This window comes from Peromyscus californicus, unplaced genomic scaffold (assembly GCF_007827085.1).
Source record: "Peromyscus californicus insignis strain IS unplaced genomic scaffold, ASM782708v3 Scaffold_8__1_contigs__length_139910024, whole genome shotgun sequence".
Classification (NCBI taxonomy): domain Eukaryota; kingdom Metazoa; phylum Chordata; class Mammalia; order Rodentia; family Cricetidae; genus Peromyscus; species Peromyscus californicus.
In genome coordinates this window covers 103856426-103881215 of record NW_026294606.1, presented here as the reverse complement: position 1 = coordinate 103881215, position 24790 = coordinate 103856426, and the positions used below count along the sequence as shown (strand labels likewise).

General features: G+C 38.6%; 1 protein-coding gene across 9 annotated transcripts in view; it reads left to right on the top strand.

The window, feature by feature from the left end:
* The window catches only part of Nfat5 (nuclear factor of activated T cells 5), a 92363-nt gene that overhangs the window by 49515 nt on the left and 18058 nt on the right, over positions 1–24790 (top strand). For 5 of the 9 annotated variants that reach the window (XM_052729695.1, XM_052729697.1, XM_052729701.1 and 2 more), the window contains 7 exons: positions 4536–4728; positions 8342–8532; positions 9824–9996; positions 13637–13771; positions 13897–13949; positions 16439–16571; positions 21162–21245. In XM_052729695.1, coding sequence (XP_052585655.1) covers positions 4536–4728; positions 8342–8532; positions 9824–9996; positions 13637–13771; positions 13897–13949; positions 16439–16571; positions 21162–21245 — 962 coding nt within the window. Of the gene's footprint in view, positions 1–1256; positions 1383–4535; positions 4729–8341; positions 8533–9823; positions 9997–13636; positions 13772–13896; positions 13950–16438; positions 16572–21161; positions 21246–24790 lie in introns of those variants that run through there. The other 4 variants (XM_052729696.1, XM_052729698.1, XM_052729703.1 and 1 more) reach the window with 2 other exon arrangements.

Here is a 24790-nt window from a genome sequence, read left to right as displayed (position 1 = left end):
TGAAGGATGATGAAACAGGATCATGGGTGCATATTCAAGCTTTCTGTTCCATCTGTGCCCTTGGTACACTACTCACCAAATCCATTTCAATGGTTATGTTACAGAATATTCCATGATATAATACAGATTAACGTGATTTACTTTAGGATTCCTTTAGTATTTTAATTGTAATATTTAGTTGCTGGACTTTTGAAAGTAAATTTTCTACAGTATATTCAGTAAAATTTAACTCATTAGATTTTGAGAATTAGTTTTTAAGGAGGTAGAATATGGTTCTTTAGGTAACCCAGGATCACTTGCAATTCTCACTTGTTGCCCAAAAAAAAGGTTAGATTGGTGTACTCCATGATGACATCTTTGATCTGTTACATTAAAAATCCAACTCAGTAATATATTGGCCATAATAAATATTAAATATGTCCATAAATGATCCCGTGTACATTTTAAAATTAGTAGCAGTCATTTAAGCAAGAATTAGTTAAGTCTATACTCACAAGTTTGAAATGCCATAATGAAACTCATTTCCTTATATTCTAACTTAAAAATTAATTTGAAAAAAATTAGCCTACTTTTTTCCTTTATACTTTTATTTAAATAAATAAATAAATTCTTTTAGAATGATATAGTTAAATAATTTAAATGCTTTACAGTTTCAAAAAGTCTACATTAGGCAATTTCCAAAAGAAAACATGATATACAGCCTTTCCTAATATGTCACAGTTTAATAGTCCAGAAATTGAAAAAGGAATAATTTATTCAACTATAAAATGTAGGTTAAGGCTCTGAAACACAATGAACACCCCAAGTCCTCTAAGGAAGTGTGACTGATAGTACAGATCTGAAAGGTGTGTGGATGTCAATAAATGTGTGCTTTTTGGGCTGCGGTGGAAAAGGTCTTAATAAAGTTTCAGAGAGCCGGGCGGTGGTGGCGCACGCCTTTAATCCCAGCACTCGGGAGGCAGAGGCAGGAGGATCTCTGTGAGTTTGAGGCCAGCCTGGGCTACCAAGTGAGTTCCAGGAAAGGCGCACAACTACAGAGAAACCCTGTCTCGAAAAACCAAAAAAAAAAAAAAAAAAAAAAAAAGTTTCAGAGAAAGATATTTTTCTATTTGTAATGAAATAGTTATTAAAGTTTCCAGTTAAGAACAGTAAAGTTTTGACTTAGGGATAGTCAAAGTCAAACAGTGATTTACTGTTGCTGATTGAAAAGATTTCTTGACCTACATCTTTTCTGCTTCTGCTTTTGTATGATAGATATATCTTAGAAATGATTTGAGGTTACCAGGGAAAGTATAATGACATTGGTCAAGACAAAACTTTCATGAAATAATTCATGAAGCAGAAACTCCATCAAGCAGCAGAAGAAATGCCCATCTTCTTAGGTAATGGAAAATTATTTGACAATAGTATATGGAAATGATGAAGAAGTTTAAAATTTGAATTTATGAGAAATATATTGAGGAAAGGATGAAACCAAATGTAAAATACATGGACAACTATTCTTAATCTGTAGTTCTAGCTAATTGCCTGTTTTTTTTCCAATGATGAGAAAGATGTTAGAAACATGAAATTTTGAAATGTTTTGAGAGATAAGTAATATAGTCTTCAATATGAGGTGACATAATTTGAAGTTTATATAATGCTAAATATTTATTAAATGAACTTTCGAGTGTGTTGCATATAGCAGTTCATTTATCTTCATGATGCCAGAAGTCTTGATAACTGATGGACAGAAAAACAGTTACTTTTACAACTAAAAAGTTAGAACTTATTAAGGAAACATCTTTTTTAAAAAGCTGCTTATATGTAAATATTGCTGACTGTATCATTCTTAAATTCTTCAGCTAATGTCTGGAGACTTAGTAGCCCTGTTTCTTCTAAAGTTCTTTAAGTTTAGATGTGATATCATATGGATATGAAAGTCATATTAGGTCTTTTTGTAGTAAAAATTATTTTGATGACATAGACAACCTGAAGGAATATCTAGCACAGAACCTGAATGTCATTCTAAGTAGAACATGCCACATCACATTGTCTATGGTAGGTTGTCGTTTAGATGTAAGACTCCAGTGATGGAGTCCCTTCCTAAAATGAGGAAAGCCCTGGCTTTGATGCCCAGCCCTGCAAAAATCAATCAACCACTCCCCATGTAATGAATTGCTACTTGCTTTTTCTAAACTGTTTTACCTTAGCAATTTATAAATTGAATTGCTTTTTTTCTAAGAATTAGTTGATGTTTTCATTGTTTTACATGTCTGTAGATGTAAATATACGTTTTCCATTTTTACATTTAAACCTAGGGAATTTTAGTTGTAAGAATAGGCATGGTAGGTGGTAAATTTGTGTAAGCTCAGCACATGGGAGGCTGAGGCCATGGGCTTGTGAGAGGTTGACAAGCCTGGCTTATAGTGAGTTCAAGGCCATTTGGGCTGTGTGATAAGAGCTCTCTCTCAAAAAAATAAAAAAAAGCAGAACTATTTTCAGTTTTTTAGAAATTATTTATTTCTTTGTGATCTTTTTAGTGTGTATATATAAATATATGTTTGATATTTGATACATATATATCATATATGTATCAGATACATATTTTTTAGCATTTATATCAACTCATTCAACAGATGTTCATTCCAAACAAGATACTTGTTTTATAGGAATCATTTTCATTTACTTTCAAAATGCTAGCTTGACTAGTATAAAGATAAAAAGCACACCTGATAAAATTAGTTGTCATATCATTTAAGTTTTTTTAGTACTTGAATCTAAAATTTTTCATTTTCTATTATGACTAATACATATGAACTATAAATATTTGAAAAATACAAGAAAGTAAGTAAATAACCCATAATCTAGTCACTCATGTAAACTGCTATTATCACTATGCTATAATTTATTTTAGTTACTGTGTATGTATGTGTATATATATACATGTATATATATATGAGATATTTTTGCATAGTTTCAATATATCTTTTCCCCCCCCTTTGGTAATAAGATGAATACAAAGAGATCATTATAGAATCTCATGTTTAAGAAATTGTACACTCTTCAAACCAAACATTTGGATTCATTCAGAACTCTAAAAAAACAAACAAACACATTATTTGTCACAAATTGTTCCAGCTTCAGCCTAGTACTTTTGTTCATAGATTCATTTCTCTAGGGCCTTTAAAGTGACTCACACATACAGGTAATCTTTGACTTAATCGTGTCAGACTTAGGTAAATGGCATTAGGGTCTGGTCTTGCCCATTTCCTATTATAGAAGCTCCTTTTCCTCTTTGCTTTCCTTGTCTTTTTTCTCTTCTTCCTGTTTGCCTTCATCAGCAAACATCTCATGTGAACTTTCCCTGTCAGTGCTACTGAATTCTGTGTCAGTGTTACCCTTTCCGCCACACTTCTGGCCCTTTTCTATGGAGTCGTTCTTATTGCGGCAACAGCTTGGTTACATCTGTATTGGTAAAGTTTAGAGCCAGGTTTAAAGCTGTTCTTCTAAAAATCATGATATTCTTCCGGGGATCCAGTTACTTTGTTGTGAGTAAAAAAGCATGATAGGCCTGACTTTTCAAGAACAAAAATGGATAATTTTAAATATATTTCATGTTGTTCAGGGGGTGTGTATGATTTTATTCTGCTTATTTTCATCAGGTATTTGTATTACATTAGCTATTTTATAGAAGTTCTAATCACAATTTTGGATATTATAAACAAATGCTTAAAACATAGTCTTAGAGCCAGGCATGTGCCGAGGTAGGTGGGGTGACACTATAAGGCCATCCTCAGCTAGACAGCAGCTTGAAGACTGCCTGGGGTATATGAGACCCTGTCTCCAAAAACCTCAAAAGCTTCCACAGTTAAAAAAAACTAAGTACAATTACCTTTGCTATAGAGCTCAGATTATAAGATTTTTATTGAGCTTTTTTCATTTAACCAGTCACAGATAAAAATAATCTGGAAAAAAATCACACTTATTATTTAAAGTAAACTTCATTTCCCAGTAAAAATTGAGCCACTGATTTTGTTTTTATTATAAATTTCTTACTTTGAGAAAGAAATCCAAAAGGATATACTACATATACTTCCATTGTTGGATCTTTAGGCCTTTTGTGTGCTGGCTTAGTAAGTAGTTCTTGCCATTCTCTTTTTTTCTTTTGCTTTGCAAGTCTGATTAAAATGTGATCATGGTCTTTTAGCTTCATGTAAGACTCATGTGATTTTTACATTTTATTTTAACTGAATTGCAGTGTGAAAACTTCATAAATTATTGCATTGTTTTCCTTGTTCCACCCAACTATTTTTATTTCTTTTCCCTGTCCAGCTTTCTTTTTCATGGCATATAGTTATACTTGGTTCAAAAATATTTTAAAGGTACTTTGGTTATATAGGATGTTTCTTCCTTTAGGCTGTGTTCTATTTTATCAATAATCTAAGCAGTTATTTTCAGTGTTTTCGTCTTTCTGTTTCTTCCTTTATCGAAGTAGCTTTTGTAGAAAACTGTTTTTGATGTTTTCTTCCCATGTTGTGCTTTGGTTTTCTCAGAACATTGGACAACCAAAAGGGAACTGGAGTAAAGAAGAGCCCTATGTTGTGTGGACAGTATCCGGTTAAAAGTGAGGGGAAGGAACTGAAGATAGTTGTACAGCCTGAAACCCAGCACAGAGCTCGGTACCTGACAGAGGGCAGCCGAGGCTCAGTAAAAGACAGAACACAGCAAGGCTTTCCGACAGTGAAGGTACTCATTTTATTTAGTAATGTGTGAAGACTGACTGATGAGATGGCTTCGTGGGTAAAGGTTTATTCCCAGAACCCAAAGGGAACTGGCTCTACATAGTTGTCCTGACCTCCACACACCCACACCATGGCACACACATGCCCACATACATGCTCCCTACACACAACCATCAAATAATTGTAAAAATAATTCATGTGTATGTGATGAATTTCCTTCAATTTTTATTATTTTAACCTCAGAAAAAATTTCCTGGAATAGAAGGATAGAATTATTAGCTCAGTATAATAGAAAACAAATGTCTCATTGGGCCATAAGCCAAATAGTACTTAGATAATATTTGAATTGTTGTTTGTTTAGCTGGTTGGTTTTGGTTTTTTTGAGATGTTTTATTATAACCCAGGCTAGCCAGGAACTCAATATGTATAATCCAGGCCAGCCTTGAATTCATGGCACGCCTCCTGCCTCAGTCTCCTGAGTGCTTGAATTATAGGCATGAGCCAGCATGCCTGGTTAAATTTTAATTAGAAAGATGAGAGTATGTTCTGAAAAGAAAAAATATCTGCAGCTTTTCAATTGTCTTCCTCCTTTGTTTGGTAGTGGTAGCAGATTCGTCCAGAAAAGTTTTATTCAAGAAGAAATTTTAAAGTGAATGCAAAGAAACGTAGTAGAAATTACTAAGAACTTAACCAGGCATGATAGAACATAATTTTATTTATAGCTTTTTTTTTTTTCCTTAATGTATGAGTGTTCTGTCCACATGTACAAATGCATGCCAGAAGAGGGCATCAGATCCTGTTACTATAGATGGTTGTGAGCCATCATGTCGGTGCTGGAAATTGAACTAAGGACCTGTGGATGAGTAGTAGAGCAGCGAGTACTCTTAACTGTAGTTGGTGGGGTTTTTTGTTTTTGTTTCTTTTTTTAACTCTTTCCCCTTTGGGGGCCCACTACCCAGCTCCCAGATAAATACACTTATGAATGCTCAGCCTTAGATTGGCTTGTTTCTTGTCCGCTTTTCTTAATTTAAATTATCTGTATACCTTTTGCCTCTGGGCTTTTACCTTTCTCAATTCTATATACCTCTCTTTCCTTCTTACTCTGTTGCTGGCAGTGTGGCTAGCCTCTGTTGTCCTCTTCTGTTTTCCTTGTTCCTCTCTCCTCTCTCCTCTCTCCTCTCTTCTGTTTTATTCATTCTCTCTGCCTGCCAACCCCACCTGTCCCTCTCCTGCTTAGCGATTGGCCATTCAGCTCTTTATTAGACCAGTTATGTGTTTTAGACAGGCATAGTAACAAAGCTTCACAGAGTTAAACAAATGCAACATAAAAATGCAGCACATCTTTGCATCATTAAAAAAATTCCACAGCATAAACAAATAGAACACATCTTAAACTAATATTCCACAAAATTAATCTCTGAGCCATCTCTCCAGCCCCTAAGTAGCACATGCTTTTAATTCCAGCATTTAAGAGTCAGAGACAAGCATATCTCCATGAGTTGGAGGTCAGCATGATCTCCATAGAGAGTTCCAGGCCAGCCAGGACTACCTGTCTCAAAAAAAAAAAAGATTTTTTAAAGTTGTCAGAATTACCTTTTAAGAACTTTGACTTAAGTAAAATTTTATCACTTGGTATATTTATTATAAAGAATATTATCGTTGAAAACATGAACTGTCATTCATTTCATATTTGAATGAAATCATGATTAAAGCTCAGGATTGGGAAACTTGTCTATGATCATTTATTTACACCAGTGTTACCGCTCTAATCCATCTGCGACCAATCCCTCAAGTCCAGGATACATAACAGGCAAGAAGGAAATTCAAGTTTTTCTTTGTGTGTGTTTAGCTGGATATTTTAATTGTTTTGTCAGTATTCTTAATCTGATTATCTATCTTTAGGTTCTGCTTGGTCTAAGTACTTGCACAGCTGCATGTGTTATTGCCTCACTATGATAGGGAATGAACTGACTGCCCTAAACAGTTCATTTACTCACTCACTCAACAGACACTCCAAAAACAAACAAAAAACCCAAAAAACTTGACATGTTCTCTGTTCTCTGCTAAATAATTGTATAATCCATCTGTAAAAGGAGATCGGAATGGATACACACTTCCTTATTTCTTAATTATTTCCCTGATAATGATAGTCACTGCCCAGAGATGCTCATATAATGAGATATAAAGATGTGACATTTTTGTAATTTTTTCTTGCATATTTTATCAACAGCTTCAGTGTTTTTACTATAAAGCTTCTATATATGAACTGTCATTTATTTATGAGAGTTTTGCTAGAGGTCTATAGTGACCATATAGCTGACCATAGATGTTCTGGCCCAGAATTTCATGGTCCAGTCTTTGAAAATGAGCTTCATTTTCCTGTCATTTGTGTGGCTGCATTTCAAATAACTGCTTTTCCTTAACTGCTTAAGTAGTAAAAATTTATCATATATATTCTCATTTGGTGATGAAGATGTTGCCATTAACACAATTTAGTGGTAGTAGCAGATCCTGAGTAGTAGATATACTATCTGAGCAATTGTGTATGTATTTCCATTGGCTTATACAAATAGATTATGTGATGGTTTAGCTTAGGCATCTAAAATAATTAAAATGTAGTTATTGTAGAACCACTGCAATATTTTTCTTTATTTTTCCTTTTGAGCCTGGCCTTTATTTCAGCTCCCTCTGCTAGCTTTATTTTTTTGAGACAAGACTGTCTATATAGTCCTGGCTGTCCTGGAACTCACAGAGATCCACCTGTCTCTGCTGTGATTAAAGGTGTGTGCCACCATGCCTGATTCCAGTTCTTTTATAAGAAAATTTTTGGACTGGGTGTGGCTCAGGGGTGAGCACCTGGGTTCAGTCTTCAGTACTCAAAAAGTTTTTACCTATTTTTCTTATTATTTCTTCATCTAGTTTTTTGTTGTTATTTTTCGAGACAGGGTTTCTCTATGTAGCTTTGGAATCTGTTCTTTAGATGAACTCACAGAGATCTGCTTGCCTTTGCCTCCCAAATGCGGTTTCTTCATCTAGTTTTAAATATAGGATTTGATTTTGATTTTTTTTTTTTTTTTTGGTTTTTCGAGACAGGGTTTCTCTGTGTAGCTTTGCGCCTTTCCTGGAACTCACTTGGTAGTCCAGGCTGGCCTGAACTCACAGAGATCCGCCTGGCTCTGCCTCCCGAGTGCTGGGATTAAAGGCGTGCGCCACCACCGCCCGGCGATTTGGTTTTATTTGAGACAGGGTTTCTCTGTGTAGCTTTGCGCCTTTCCTGGAACTCACTCTGTAGCCCAGGCTGGCCTAGAACTCACAGAGATCCGCCTGCCTCTGCCTCCCGAGTGCTGGGATTAAAGGCGTGTGCCACCACCACCTGGCTTGATTTTGATTTTTGAGACAAGGTTTCTCTGTGTAGCCCTAGCTGTCCTGGAACTTACTCTGTAGACCAGACTGGCCTTGAACTCACAAAGATCTGCCAGCCTCTGCCTCTCAAGTGCTGGGGTTATAAAGGCATGCGCCACCAGTGCCCAGGCAGGATTTGATTTTGAATGTTTAGTTTATAATGAACTTATTTGAAATGCTAACTAGTGCTTATTTTGCATGTTATCTGATTCCAGCTGGAAGGTCATAATGAACCAGTGGTGTTGCAGGTGTTTGTGGGCAATGATTCTGGTCGAGTGAAACCACATGGATTTTATCAAGCCTGTAGGGTAACTGGACGAAATACGACTCCCTGCAAAGAAGTGGACATTGAAGGTACCACTGTTATAGAAGTTGGCCTTGATCCTAGCAACAACATGACACTGGCGTAAGTACAAGTACTTTTTTCCTTTTCTTGTGTAAGGTTGTAGTATGTCACACTGACTGGCCTGGAACCCTCTATACAGACCAGGCTGGCCTCAAACTCACAGAAGTCTGCCATGCCACCTGAGTGCTGAGTGCTGTGTGCCACTATGCATGGCAAGTTTTTATATTTTTTTATATTTTTTTGTTTGGTTAGGTTTTTTGTTTTAGTTTTGGTTTTATTCTTTTTGGAGACAGGATCTGTCTACATAGCCCTGGCTGTCCTGGAACTACTGTGTAGTCCAGGTTGGGACTGGCTCTTGGCAGAGTTTTAAAATTATGGATATGTGTGTATGCCTGTGTGAGTTTATGTGCATTATGTGTGTGCAGTTGCCCACAGAGATGAGAAGAGGATGTTGGGTCTCCTGGAATTAGAATGACAGAGAGTTGTGAGCCAACTTACATGGCTCCTGGGAACCAAACCCAAGTCCTCTGTAAGAGTAGCAAGTGCTCTTAACTTAACCTCTGAGCCATCTCTCTAGCTCCTACGAAATTTTTTATTTTATTATATATTATACTTTTATGATAATCAAGAAAATATTTCTAGTTCCAGAAAATAGAAGATTTTGAGGGTCTCTCTTTCTCTTTGGTTTTTCAAGACAGTGTTTCTTTTTGTAGCCCTAGCTGTTCCTGGAACTCACTCTGTAGACCAGGCTGGCCTGGAACTCAGAGCTCCTTCTGCCTCTCTGCCTCTCTGCCTCTCTGCCTCTCTGCCTCTCTGCCTCTCTGCCTCTGCCTCTGCCTCTGGAATGCTGGGACTAAAGGCATGCGCCACCACCGCCTGGCTATATTTCTTAAAAGCACAGAATAAATCTCTTGTAGGCCATTACTTATGTTCACATTTAAAGAATAATTTTATTTTTTTTTACTATTTTTTCCATTTTAAAATGAAGATTGATCAGATTAAGAGCTTTGAATATTTAAAATTTATCCTTTCATATTTTGTGAGTTTGGGGCCTTATGACTATTACATATTCAAAGAATTAGCAAAGAATCAGCCTTTTTAAAAAAGGAAACTTGTTTTATAATGTACTATTGCTGGGCAGTGGTGCCACTCACTTTTAATCCCAGCACTCAGGAGGCAGAGGCAGGAGGATCTCTGAGTTCTGGGCCAGCCTGGTCTACAGACCTAATTCCAGGACAGCCGGGGATACACAGAAAAAATCCTGTCTCAAACTCCCCCCTCCACCCCTTAAAAGTTGTACTATTTAGACAATAACAGTGCCACTTGGTACATTTTTTTCCCCTGTTTTTAGGGTGGACTGCGTAGGAATCTTGAAGCTGAGGAATGCTGATGTTGAAGCCAGAATAGGAATTGCTGGTTCCAAGAAAAAGAGCACTCGTGCCAGATTGGTTTTTCGAGTTAATATCACAAGGAAAGATGGCTCCACTCTGACATTGCAGACACCCTCTTCTCCCATTTTGTGTAGTAAGTAAGAAAATGTGGAGATGCTAGATACATGAAGAGTTCTTAAGTTTTGTCAATTTTTCAGGTATCTGTAAATTTTAATGTTTTATACTTCAGCCCATGAACATGTCAAACTTCAAACATTTTAAAGCTGTAGTCAAGAGAACACAATGGCAAGCACTTATGCTCCTAGCCATTTGGGAAGCTGACACAGGAAGACAGCTTGAACCCAGGAGTTAAAATCTAGACTGGAGGGGCTGGAGAGATGGCTCAGAGGTTAGGACTCCCTGGCTGTTCTTCCAGAGGACCCGGGTTCAATTCCCAGCAAACCACATGGTGGCTCACAACCTCTATAATGAGATCTGGAGTCTTCTGGCATGCATGGATACATGCAGGCAGAACACTGTGTACACAATAAATAAATATTTTTTAAAAATCCAGACTGGAGAAAATAACGTCACTGTCTCTTTGACCAAAAAACAAAAGAAAACCAAAATAACAGTTGTAAGCTGGATATGGCACAAGCTGTAATCCTAGTAACTAGGAGTAGAAGCAAGAAGACTGCCGTGAGTGTAGGCCAGCCTGTTCTGAGAGACACGGTATGTCTCAGATTGCAAGTCATCCTTAGTGAGGTTAAGGACAGCCTGAGCTACTGGAAATCCATTTCAGAATATAAAAATATTAAAATACATTGGAAAGGTACTTAGCTATTTATAGGTTCCTGTTATCATCATATATACTGATCTTAAAAAGGGCTGGAGAGATGGCTCAGAGGCTATGAGGACTGGCTGCTCTTCCAGAGGTTCTGAGTTCAATTCCCAGCAACCATGTGGTGGCTCACAACCATCTCTAGTGGGATCTAATGCCTTTCTGGCATAAAGGCATACATGCAGGTAGGGCACTCATACATAAAATAAATAAATCTTTAAAAAAAATGTAAAAAGGCTGGAGAGATGACTCAGAAGTTAAGAGTGCTGGTTGCTCTTCCAAAAGACCTTGATTTGATTTCTAACACCCACAGGGTAGCTCACAACTGTCTGTAATTCTAGTCCCAGGAATCTGATGCCCCATTCCATCTCCATGGGCAGTGAGTGCATGCATGTGGTACACAGACTTACACGCAGGCAAAACACATAAAATTAAGGTAAATTAAAAAAATATTTTAAGTAATTTGAGGGCTGTCAAGATGGCTCAGTAGGTGAAAGTACTTGTGGTCAAGCCTTGTGATATGAGTCGGGTCCCTGGAATCCACATGGCAAGAGGACTGACTCCCACAAGTTGTGATACACAATAAATGATAATGTAGTTTTTAAAATATTTCCCAGCAATGTCCCCCCTAATAAGTCACTTAAATAGGATGCCAGAAGGCAGTTGCCAACCCCCATGATTTCCAGGCATCTTTACCATGTGTTAGAACATTAAAGTGAAGCAAGCTTTGTAAATAACTTTGTAAATAATGGCAGGTCACATTTCTTGTTACAAGTAGTGGTGGTACAGCACAGTGCTTGTGAATGAGAAATGAAACTCTTACCTCTAACTTTAGTATAGAACGAAAACAAGTGAAGCTGGGTGGTGGTGGTGGTGGTGGTGGTGGTGGTGGTGGTGGTGGTGGTGGTGGTGGTGGTGGTGGTGGTGGTGGTGGTGCACACGCCTTTAATCCCAGCATTTAGGAGGCAGAGACAGGCAGATCTCTGAGTTTGAAACCAGCCTGGTCTACAGAGAGAGTTCCAGGACAGCCAGGGCTACACAGAAAAACCAAAAAAAATAAATAAATAAAACAGAAAACATGTGAAAGTGTGCCTTTAAGTTCAATGATAGTATTATGTGGCTTTTACTATTGTTATAGTTTTAATTATTACACTAATAAATAAATTTCTTCCTTGTTTAATTATTACAGATCAATTTATTTTATATTATGTGCATATGTGTTTTGCCTGCATGTTTGTTTGTACATTATGTGCCTGCCTGGTGCCTGAGGAGGTCAGAAGAGGACATCAGATCCCGTATAACTACAATTACAATTATGAGTCACCATATGGTACTGGGAACCAAACCTGGACCTATGCAAGAGCAGCCAGTGCTTTTAACTGTTTAGCCATCTTTCCAGCTCTGAGAATTTTTAATGTATTATTATTTCTCGAGGTTTTTACTGTGGTTTACTTGGATTATTTTCATTGACTTTTGGGGGATGGGGGTAGGATCTTGATAAGGGGCCTACAATTAAAGGTCATTCATACTGGGTCAATAATCCCGGCACTCGGGAGGCAGAGGCAGGTATATCTCATGAGTTCCAGGCCGACCTGGTCTACAGAGTTCCAGGTTAGCCATGGCTACACAGAGAAACCCTATCTCTGTATGGAGATCATCCAGACTCTGTTTGTTTGTTTGTTTGTTTGTTTGTTTTGTGTATGTGAGTGTGTGTGTTGGTATGGACAAGTGTGGATACAAGAACATGTGCATGTGCACAGCTTGTGTGTGTCTTCCTTAGGCACTCTCCACCTTATTTTGAGACTGGGCCTCTCACAGAACCTGAAGCTCATAGATTTGTCTAGGGCGGCTGGCCAGTGAGTTTCAGGGATCTTCCTTTCTCCACCTTCCAGCATGTGCTGCCACACTGGCTTTTATGTGAGTGGTAGGCACTTTACCGACTGGGCATCTTTCCAGCTTTACCTCAGTCTCTTAAGTGCTGGGATTATAGGCCTGACTTGGCATTGCTTTTTTATAACTCATATTTGACTTCCTGTTAGCTTATTATAGGTATTATGACCTGTTTTCTTTTTGGTTTTTTTGTTTTGTTTTTATTGTACTAGTTTTGTCAAATAATTACCACAACTATTCTTTAACTTAGCAAACACACAAATTTTACATCTATTATTTATTGTGTGTTTGTGTATGTATGTATTATGTGTTTAGATGTATGTTTGCCACAGTGCACACTCAAGGTCAGAAGACTGCTTGTAGGAATGGATTCTCTGCTTCTGCCATGTGGATTCTGGCACTCTAATCAAGTCTTCAGAGCCATGGCACTAACTCAAACACACTAATTTTTTAAAAAATAGATTTTTAGGGACTGGTGAGATGGCTCAGAGGTTAACACTGACTGCTCTTCCAGAGGTTGTGAGTTCAATTCCCAGCAACTGTATGTTGCCTGACAACCATCTATAATGAGATCTGGTGCCCTCTTCTCGCCAGCAGGTATATATGGAGGAGGACCACTATAAATAATACATAAATCTTTTTTAAAAAATAGATTTTTACTTAGTGTGAATGGCTGTTTTTGCCTGCATATCTGTTTACCACATTGTGCCTGATGCCCACAAAGGCCAGAAGAAGATAACAGATCCCCTGGAACTGGAGCCATGTAGGTGCTGGGAATTGAGCCTGACCACTTGAGTTTGATAGTCTGGACCCACATGGCAGAAGTAAAGAACTGACTCCTGTAGGTTGTCCTCAGACCACCCACCCACTGTGGCATGTGTACATGCATGTACAGAGAGAGACACAGGTGAACACACAGTCTAAAATAAATACAATGTAATTAAAAAATTCGTGATCAACAGAAACAGTTAATAAAACTAGATTCATGATATAAGTTGTTTGTAGATAAGAATTAAGTGTTGGTGGCTGTTTTTATGGAGTGTTTATGTGTGTATATCCACAGCTCAGCCAGCAGGAGTTCCTGAAATCTTAAAGAAAAGCTTGCATAGCTGTTCAGTAAAAGGAGAGGAAGAAGTGTTTTTAATTGGGAAGAACTTTCTAAAAGGAACTAAAGTTATTTTTCAGGAAAATGTTTCTGGTAAGTAGGCATATAACTGGTCGATAGTGTTCCATGTTTCACTTGTTATGAAAATACAGTTAAAGCTAAAGCTACAGAGTGAGAAAGTTCAAAAAATTTTAAATCACTGTTATTATTTCCATCAGATGAAAACTCTTGGAAATCAGAAGCTGAAATAGACATGGAATTGTTTCATCAGGTATATAACTTAAACTTTTTAAATATTTTTGTTGTTTATTCTGAGCAATTCATTTTTAGCTTCACTCAGTTATTTGAGGTTCTTTCCAGTTCTGACATTTTATTTCTTCTGTCACATAATCAGGTAACCCCCACTCTCCATGACCAGCAGTAATGTCCTCCAGAGCACTATTGACAGGAACAAGTGGGATCCTTGCCATACCAAGCTTGTAATAGATACCCATGGAAGACTTGTCAGTTCATTTCATTGTCCCTGAAGGAAAAGTGAACTTTGATCTAAAGTCTGCTTTTTCTGAGGGCACTTCAACTCCTCGTTCTAATTTAATTGTTATGTACCTAGTTTTACTAGTAATTGAAGTCTTATTACTCCATAGAATACTTTCTTGTGCTGTGAACATGTTTTGTTTTTCTGTTGTTATTACTAATTTAGACAGGGTCTCACTATGTACGTGTTTTGGGTTTTGACATACTGGTTAGATTAATATAATCTCTATTTTAGTATTCTCTATCCACTTTACCCTCCCTCTCTCCCCTTTTATCATCCTTTCCTCATCCTCTTCTCTCTCATTTGTATCATTTTTCTCTCCTCCTCTTCCATCCATTTGTATATTCTTCCTTCCCTTCTGAGAAATGGGGTGTTATCCACCCACCCACCCTTTTTTTTTCTTATGTAGTCTAGGCTGGTTGTAAACTCGCTATATAGCCGAGGATAACCGTGAACTTTGCTGCCTCTGCTTCCCAAGTGCTGGGATCATAAACATGCCTGGTTTCTACAGTACCGGGGGTGAAACCCAGGGCTTCATGTGTGCTAGGCAAGCACTCTACCAATTGAGCCATGTCCATCCTCAGCCCAATAATTAAATTTACATTTAAAAATATATATGATGTATATGGGAGCATGCATAGCATATAGTGTGTGTGTAAGTCAGGACAGATTTATGGACTTGGCTTTGTCCTTCCATATGATCCAGGTATCAAATCCAGGTTATCAGGTTTGTGTGGCAGGTGGAATGCAGCGGTCTTTAGAGGGTTGTGAATTTATTGTTGTTTTACTATTGTATGGTGGGGGTGTGTGCATGTGGTAGTCAGAGGACAACTCTGTGGAGTCAGTTCTCTCCTTCCACATTTCTGTGGGTTCCAGGATCAAGCTAGGTCATTAGGCTTTTTCAGCAAGCATTTTTACCTGGTAAGCCATCTCCCCGGCCCTGTCTTGGACTTTCTGCAAATGAGTTTATAAACAAACTAAATCATAACAGTGATAGGTCATTGGTTCTGTGGTTTTGCTCATTTTTTTTTTGTTTGTTTGTTTTTTTTTTTTTTTTTGGTTTTTCAAGACAGGGTTTCTCTGTGTAGTTTTGGTGCCTGTCCTGGATCTCGCTCTGTAGCCCAGGCTGGCCTCGAACTCACAGAGATCTGCCTGCCTCTGCCTCCCGAGTGCTGGGATTAAAGGCGCGTGCCACCACCGCCCGGCTTGCTCATTTTTTTAAAAAAAATTTTTCTTTCAGAAAGAGAGAGAGATAAGTGCCTTTCTGGGAAACATTTTCTTAGAATAGAGTAAGATCTGGTATCCTAGAGAATTGACCTAGAACTCGTATTAAATGGAGAACAAAAATGAAGTATTAGAGAGAGGAAGAGGTGTTGAAATAAACAGGACTTTGGAGCTGGCATGGTGGCGCACACACACCTGTAAGACCCAGCATTTAGAGGTTGAGCAGGGAGGAGTGAGACTTACAGGCCAGTCTGGCAAGGTGTTTCAAATGACGTGAGTGCGTTTTGTGTATGGTAGATACTATTATCCTGACAGACTGTGGGCAGAACACCCTAGATCTTTGTGGACCTTCTACTTTTTGTTGTTTGAGATGGTTAAAAAGTACTGTTAGGAAAATAAATGTGATTGGGTTGGGGAAGAATACTGCTTCTAAAGAATGGGCAGGGAAGGGAAGACTTCTGAGGAGGTGGCGTTTGTATGTAAGACCTGAGTATGGGTATGGAACTTGCCATCTGAGAAGATGAAAATGCTACAGTTGGAGAGAACAAGTCTGAGATAAAGCTGAGTTTAATAATTAAAAGGATAGACAACATTTAAGTTTAAAAAAGGTCAATTAGCTATAGTGTATTAAGCCATTGGGAAAGTAGGAATGAAATGAAGTTGATCAAGCGGGGACCTTGTGATGTGTTGTAAAACATTTGGGCTTTACCATGAAAGAAATATTAAGATGAATGACATGGTGCCTATCAACCTTTAAGTCATCATTTTTTGCTTGGTGTAGTGGCCTATACCTGTAGTCCCTGAATGTGGGCTTTGAATGAAGCAGGAAGATCTACAGATTGAGGCAACTTTGAGCTCCATAGCAAAGACCTGGCTGTAAAAATCTAGTGCATTTTTTTCTAATCAAACTTTTAAAAACTGTACAGGTAACAGGTAATATGCTTATTTTTTTCTTTTAAACATTGGCTTCCTTTCTGATTCTTACACTTTTCTTTAATTAGAACCATCTTATTGTGAAAGTTCCCCCATATCATGACCAACATATAACTTTGCCTGTGTCAGTGGGAATATATGTTGTGACCAATGCTGGAAGATCTCATGATGTTCAGCCATTTACTTACACTCCAGACCCAGGTATGTCAAAATGAAAAATTCTAAACTAAAATGAATAATTAATTTTTAGTCCTTTGAAAAAGTTTGAAGTCCAGACAACCAAAAAGAAAAAAAAGGGGCGGGGGGACTATAAGTATGAATTTTTATTAATTTGATTTGGAGATGGGTAGTATTTTCTAAAAATACAGCTATAAGATACTACTGCTACTCTTAGAATCATTTCCACCTATTCTCAATAATAAAAGAGCTGACAGTGCTTGAGCTCAGGTGCTCCAGAGTTAGTCACAACTTGCTTCCTAGTGAAGATCCCTCACTAGTCATTGAGTGCCTTTTAAACGCAGAAGGTGAAACTCACAACTGGAAATTGCTAATACTTTAGTTTGTCTGGATTATGAGGCCTTTTTTTTTCTCCTCCTGATCATACTGGGTTTGATTCCAGGGCCTTAGTATCCTAATCACATGCTTGACCACTAAACTATATACCTCTGGCCCTAGTGTGCATTCTGAGAAGGTGAAAAGGAGAAACTTGGAATGATAATTAACAACACAAAAACTATCAGACTGATGATAAATATTTTGGTGGGGTTTTTTTGTTTGTTTGTTTGGTTGGTTGGTTGGTTTGGTTTGGTTTTTTGAGACAGGGTTTCTATGTGTAACAGCCCTGGCTGTCCTAGAAGTCTATGTAAACCAGGCTGTCTGCCTCTGTCTTCTGAATGTTAGGATTAAAGGCATGAGCCACCACCTCCCGTAATAATGTTTCAGATATAATTTTAAGCACTTCATGGTTTAGAAATCAGGGTGGCATGTGCCTTTAATCCCAGCAGGTGGATCTCTGTGCATTCCAGGATAGCCAGAACAGTTACAGAAACCGAGAATCCCGATCTAGGTGGGGAGAGGGGGGGAAGAAATCAGAGTGTAGGAGACCAACCCCCGCGTTTATTTATCCCAGAGACTCTTGAGCAGTGAGGGATTTTTGAGCAGTGAGGGATAAGAGACTTAGTTAGAAATAAAGAGGGGAGAGAAACTCGGGATAGCCTCAAGTGGGCCTAGATCCTTATCCACCGGCCCAGAGCTTTATTCCAAAGGGCTTTTTATAACAGTGCCAAGGGGAGGGGCAAAGGACCTCCCCCTAGCTAGGTACAGCCAAGTGTAGACCCTCTTACGCTGTCGTGCTGAGTACAGCCACCAGGAAACCTAGAAGGCTCCAACATCAGAGCACAAAAGCAACTGAAATGTTTAAAGTATAGATGATATTTAGCTGAAACATGACTTAAGAGTTATTTGCCTATTTTATTTAGTTACCTGAAGAATTAAAGCCTCTGATAGAAATGGGAAGAGCTTTTTGGAAATGAAAATTACTGGCTTGTTGCATTGCCTGGGGGCTCAGTTTCTGCTATAGTTATTATTGGCTCAGTTTGTTCTAATGAGTACTATTTCAGAATGCAGTTCTGCATCTGCAGTTTATTGACAATGTTATTCCCACATACTTCAGGACCCAGTGAGATAGAAGGTGAGGAAAAGTAATAGAGAAAGAAAGCTCCTGCTCCAAAAAAATCAAGGCAGAGCTGAGGAGATAGTTCAGTCAGTAAAGTGCTTGCCTTGCAAGCATGGGGACCTGAATTGATTCCCAGAACCCATAAAAAGCTGGACACACTCTTGTGATCCCAGCTCTGGGGAGACAAGACAAGTAGATCATTGGAGCTTGCTGGCCTGGGTGTTGGGACCCCTGGAACTAGAGTTACATAGTCAGTTGGGAGCTGCCATGTGGATTCTGGGAACTGACTTTGAGTCCCCTATGAGAGTAGCAAGTGCTCTTAATCAGTGAGCCATCTCTCCAGTCCCCAATTTTGTCTTTTTATTCAGTTAGAAATAACTTTTGATGTTGTTATGAGAAATAATTCATTAAAAGTAAACCAATTCAAATCTCATTTTGGATATGTTTATAAATGTAAAATAAATTAATTGAGAGTCATGACATGCCCACCTCCCCCATACTAATAATAATTTTTTTTTCCACCGAGACAGGGTTTCTCTGTGTAGTTTGGGTGCCTGTCCTGTATCTCACTCTGTAGACCAGGCTGGCCTCGAAATCACAGAGACCCGCCTGCCTTTGCCTCCCAAGTGCTGGGATTCAAGGCATGCGCCACACCACTGCCCGGCACTAATAATAATTTTTTAAAAAATGCTTAAAGCACTGAAAGCCAGGGTATGTGATTCCAGTTTGTAGTCTCAGCACTCAGGAGACTATAATGCATTAAGATTGCCAGTTGAGTCCAACCTGAGCTACATAGGAATACTGTACTTCAAAACCAAACAAACAAGCCTTGACAAATAGAAATTAGAATGTGTTTTAGATAAAAATAACTGGGTCCAGCAAGCTTGCTCAGTGCATAGTGGCCTAGCAGCCCAACTTCAGTCCCTGAGACCCATGTGGTAGAAGAGAACCACTTCCCACAAGTTGTCCTTTGACCTCCACATATGTGCTGTTGTACATGTGTATGCGTGCATATAAACAGTAAATAAATAATTTTTTTAACTTTTGATTTTTTAAGGCAGGATTCTCAGAGATCCACCTGCCTCTGCCTCTGCGTTAAAAACATTTTTAATATGTTTGAGAGTTCAGTCTGTAGTGTTAAAGTGCTTGGGCATGAAACCCTGAGTTTGCTCCCTGCTCCCTGAACACATTTTCCAGCTGTGATGGTGTGACTTTGTAAGTACCAGAGCCAGTGAGTTGGAGATAGGAGAGTCCCTGAGACTTGTTGGCCAGCCAAACTACCCTAATTAGTAAGCTCCAGGCCAATGAGAGACCCTGTCTTAATAGACAAAATCAGTGGTTCCTAGGGACAGATACCTGAGGTTTACCTCTGGCCTCTTACACAAATGGGCACACATGTGCACATGTATCTACACATACTTGAACACACACATCCATATAACAAAGGGAATTAAAAAAAATATGGGCTAGGGAGGTGGTTCAATCAGTGAAGTACTTGCTGCACACAGGTAAGGACCTGAGTTCCATGACCAGGGCCCACACAACAAAAATCTGACTACAGCGGTGCATGCTGGAGAGAGGGGTCAGTAGTTCTTTAGTTAGGGTTTCTATTGCTGCAATAAAACACCATGACCAAAACAGAAGTTGGGGAGGAAAGGGTTTTATTTGGCTTACACTTCAGTATCACTATTCATCACTGAAGGAAGTCAGGACAGGAACTCAAACAGGGCAGAAACCTGGAGGCAGGACCTGATGCAGAGGCCATGGAGGGGTGCTTCTTACTGGCTTGTTTCCCTTGGACTACCAGCCCAGGGATGGAACTACTCACAATGGGCTGGGCCCTCTCCCATCAGCCACTAATTAATAACATGCCTTATAACTGGATGTTATGGAGGCCTCTTCTCAATTGAGGTTCCCTTCTTTCAGATAACTCTAGGTTGTGTGTCAAGTTGACATCAGATTAGGCAGCACAGTGGATATGAGCATTTGTTGCTCTTGCGGAGATCCCAGGTTCAGTTCCCAGCACCCATATGCACTGGGGAGGTGGAGGCAGGACGATCTGTGGGGTGATAGCCAGCCAGTCTAGCTAAATCCATGACCTCCTGGTTTAACTAGGACAGTAGTTCTCAAACTTCCTAATGCTTTGGTCCTTTAATACAGTTCCTCAGGTGGTGGTGACCCCCCCCATAAAATTACTTCTTTGATACTTAATAACTGTAATTTTGCCACTGTTATGGATCATAAATATCTGGAATGCAGGATATCTGATAAGTGACCTCCGTGAGGTCATGACCCACAAGTTGAGAACCACTGGGAAGGCCAGGCAGAGGTGGCACACCCTTTAATCCCAGCACTCAGGAGGCTGAGGCAGGTGGATCTCTGTGAGTTCAAGGCCAGCCTGGTCTACAGAATAAGTTCCAGGCTAGACTCCAAAGCTACAGAGAGAGAAATCCTGTTTGGGAAAACTAAAAGAGACAGGGGTGAGGAAGAGAGAACACACCACTAGGAAAGGAACCCTTGTCTCAAAAAAAGGTGGAGGGGAATCCATGAAACGTAGAATAATGACCATTTGAAGCCAAACCTACTCATTTGCAGTTCAACATTATTATTTAGAAATGACCTTTTTTCTTCAGCGCATTAAATTAAAAGCTGTTACAGAAGATTTAATAGTAGCCTTGGAGTTCTCTGTTAATGCTAGTAACGAGATGTAGTGTGTTCATCTTGCATATTTTAATTTACTTTAAATATTGACAAATGTTTTTTCATATAGGTAAATGATAAATTTTTTTCTTGCTAGTGCTCTAATATAGATGTTAAGTTTTAAATGGCTGATATTTGGTGTCAGTCTTCCATTCATCTCGTGTTACCAACATGTGCAGTGTTAACAGAATTCTTAAATTTTTCTGTTTTGTAAAGTGATCATATGTTCTATCTACTTGGAGATGAGTATATTTTAGAGGGTAGTCTGCTGGCAGTAAAAAGATTACCTCAACCTTGGATTTATAGTAAATAAGTCAGTGATGTGCTGAGAAAATATTCCAGTTAAAGAGTATTAGAATATGTATTTTACCAGGATCAATAAATTGAAATAAATGTATGACTTTTATTTTCAATAGCAGCAGCTGGTGCTTTGAATGTAAATGTGAAAAAGGAGATATCTAGTCCAGCAAGACCTTGCTCCTTTGAAGAAGCCATGAAAGGTACCAAGTTGATATTTCTCAGATACTAATTTGGCCATCCTATGTGTTCACTAGTAAACCTTAGTTAGTGCTTTGTTTTCTCTGATGTATTGCGGTACTTAGCCAGGTGTTTTCCAAATTATAAAATAAATATGTTTAACTTCACGGATGCAGAGACTTATTTTTCAACTTGATGTTTTCCTTCATTTAGCATATTGATATACTTTAAAAACAAAACAAAAACATAATAGACCAAACATGATGGTGCGTGTTTGTAATCCTAACATTTGGGAGGCAAAGGAATCATAAGTTCAAGACCACCATAGGCTATGTAGAAAGACCTTATATCAAATGACAACAAATATGTTAGAGTAGAGGAGTTTGTTTTTAAATTCTTCAGTTTAGAAAAAAACAAAAAACAAAACCTTCAAGGGGGACTGGAGAAATGGTCCAGCCCTTTAGAGCACTGACTCTATTTCCAGAGGACCTGATTCCGTTCCCAGCTCCCACATGGCAGCTCATAACTGTCTAATCCCTGTTCCCAGGGATCAGACTCCCTCACACAGACATACATGTAGGCAAAACACCAATGTACATAAAAAGAAAGAAAAACCCTTAAGGGCCTTCAGGATGCCTCAGTGGATAAAGGCATTTGCCAGTGGGCCAATGACTTGGGTTAAATCCCCCAAGCACACATGGTGAAAGAAGAGAACCAACTCTTAAATGTTGTCCTCTGACCTGCACACGTACTATGGCACTTGGGTACCCATACATACACACAGATAAATACTTAAATAGGAAAAAAAAAAAAAGTCCAAACCCCAAGCCCCTTAAAAGTAATGTGTATAAATCACACAAAAAAGTAAAACAGAAGCCTGCTGGCAGTGGTGTACACCTTTGATCCCAGTATTCAAGGGGTAGAGGCAGGCTGATCTCTGATCTCTGCCTGGTCTGCAGAGCAAGTTCCAGGACAGCCAGAGCTGTTACACAGAGATACCTTGTCTCAAACCCCAGCCCCACCCCCCTGCTCCAAAAAAAAAAAAAAATGTAAAGCAGCAATTTTGAATCTTTCTTCTTAAAGGGATTATATTTGTTACTGATACTGAAATATGAACTGTAGGTATATGAAAAGTTGCCTTGGCTCTAACCATTCTTTCCTCCTGACATGTTTATTTACTGACCTACCAATTTAAGAGGTTTGTTTGTTTGTTTGTTTGTTTTTTGAGATTGTAACAGCCCTGGCTGTCCTGGAACTCAAACTCCAACTCAGAGATCCGCCTGCCTCTGCCTCCTCAGTGCTTGGATTGCCCTCCCAATGTAAAACAAAGAACAACAGAAACAAGTACGATGGCACATGCCCACAGTGCCAGTGCTGGGGTATCTGAGACAGGAATTTCATGATCTCAAGGCCTTTCTAGCCTACATAATAAAACTGTCTCAAAAAACCCAAGGACAAAGGAAACCATGAATATAAAGTGATTTAAGTCAAGTCTGTTACAAAGTGGTAGGGCAGATTACTGCTCCACAATTTATAGTATGTTGTGATGATGCTTTTATGCCTTTACCTATGAAGGTACAGATTGCATTATGGCACAGTTCTGTAATTCTTTTTTTTTTTTCAATTTTCTACCTTTTAATTCATGTGGATTAAGTTATATATAGGGACATAAGGAGCTCGATAAATCTTACCAGTTACAATGAAACTTTTCTGTAGTAAAACTGAGTGTTTACATGTAGAACAGTTCCTTACAGCTTGCTGTTGTAATTGTGACCACGAACATTTTCCAGAGTAGATTAGTAAAAAACTATGCATTTGCAAATAGACTGGGAAGCTTGTCAGACTCAACTAAAGAGATCCATAGGCCTGGCCATTTAACTACTGCTATTGAGCATTTACTTGTAGGATCTGTGTCAGCCATTAAAATAAATTCAGTCAGGCGGTGGTGGCATATACCTTAATCCCAACCCAGCACCCAGAGGCAGGTGAGTCTCTGAGTCTGAGGATAGCCAGGGCTACACAGAGAAACTCTGTCTCAAAAAGAACCAAAGGGAAAAAGAAATTAATTCATTCATGTTTGTTAGATGAATACTCTAATTACTACAGAACATCAGGTATGTTTGTAATCTGTCCTGTTTGTTTTGAGGCAGAATCTCACTCTGTTAACCAGGCTGGCCTGGAACTCCTGGCAGTCTCTTGTCTCAGCCGCCAGCATGTTGGGATTACAGGTGTGAGCCATGGTGCTTAACTTTCATAGAGAGTTCATAGAGAGTCAGGTCCAGTAGATCACAACCCCATCCTATATAGAATATCATATAAAAGGACATGCATTGAATGTTTTAAAAGCCATGGTTTGGTTTTGTCTTTAGTGGTAAAAAATTTAGTCCTTTAAATAAAATCTTACTAGCCAAAAATAAATAAATAAATAAATAGCTGAATATGAAAAGGACAATTCAGACCTTATTTTTGATAAATACCTTATCAATTAAAAGTAGAGTAAAGTAGAGGAGCTGGAGAGATGGCTCAGTGGTTAAGAGCGCTGACTGCTTTTCAGAGGACCTGGTTCAATTCCCAGCACCAACATGGCAGCTCACAACTATCTATAATTCCAGTTCCAGAGAACCAGACACTCATGGCAAAACACCAATACACAAAAAATAAAAATAAATAAGCTTAAAAAAAAGTAGGGTAAAATAATTTTGTGAAGATGTAAACTAAACTGACTTCTAAACTGTCTTATAGATTTAAACTATAAATTTGTTACCATAAAATAAGTAGCAATTCTTGTTCTATATTAAAAGAAAATAATAGCTTCAGAACTAGGACTTTTCCATAACAAATAGCTTATATTTAACGATTCTTTGAAATCAAAGCTTTAGTACTGTGCCAGAATGCTAAGTGGAAATATATTTATTTATTTATTTATTTATGTTTAAAGATTTATTTATATGTATACAGTATTCTGCCCGCACATATCCCTGCAGGCCAGAAGAGGGCACCAGATCTCATTACAGATAGTTGTGAGCCACCATGTGGTTGCTGGGAATTGAACTCAGGACCTTTGAAAGAACAAGCAGTGCTCTTAACCTCTGAGCCATCTCTCCAGCCCGCTAAGTGGAAATTTAATCAGCAATACTTGAATGATACAAATTCCTGTTGCAGCAATAATCCTTTAAGGATCATTCTTAAAAATAGCCATGACTTATGTTTAGATCTTGAGCCTCAAAAATAATACTGTGGCTACATATTGAAAGCTCTCTCTAAAGTAGGCTTCTTCCCCAATCCCCATGTGTGTAGGGGGTGCCCTTGGAGGCCAGAAGGTGTCTGTCTTCTAGGACTGGAGCTGCAGCTTGTTGTTTGTTGTCAGCAGTGTGGATGCTAAGTATCAAATCCACATCCTCTGAAAGAGCCATCAGTGCATTTATCTACCAAGCCTCTCACTAGCTCTTCCTGAGAATATTTCTAGATGTTTTTCAGTACTTTCATTGGTGCAGGTAGATTTGAGTATAAACAGACTGCTCAATGGGTCATGTTTAGGACCTAGGGATAAAGTACTAATGTAATAAAT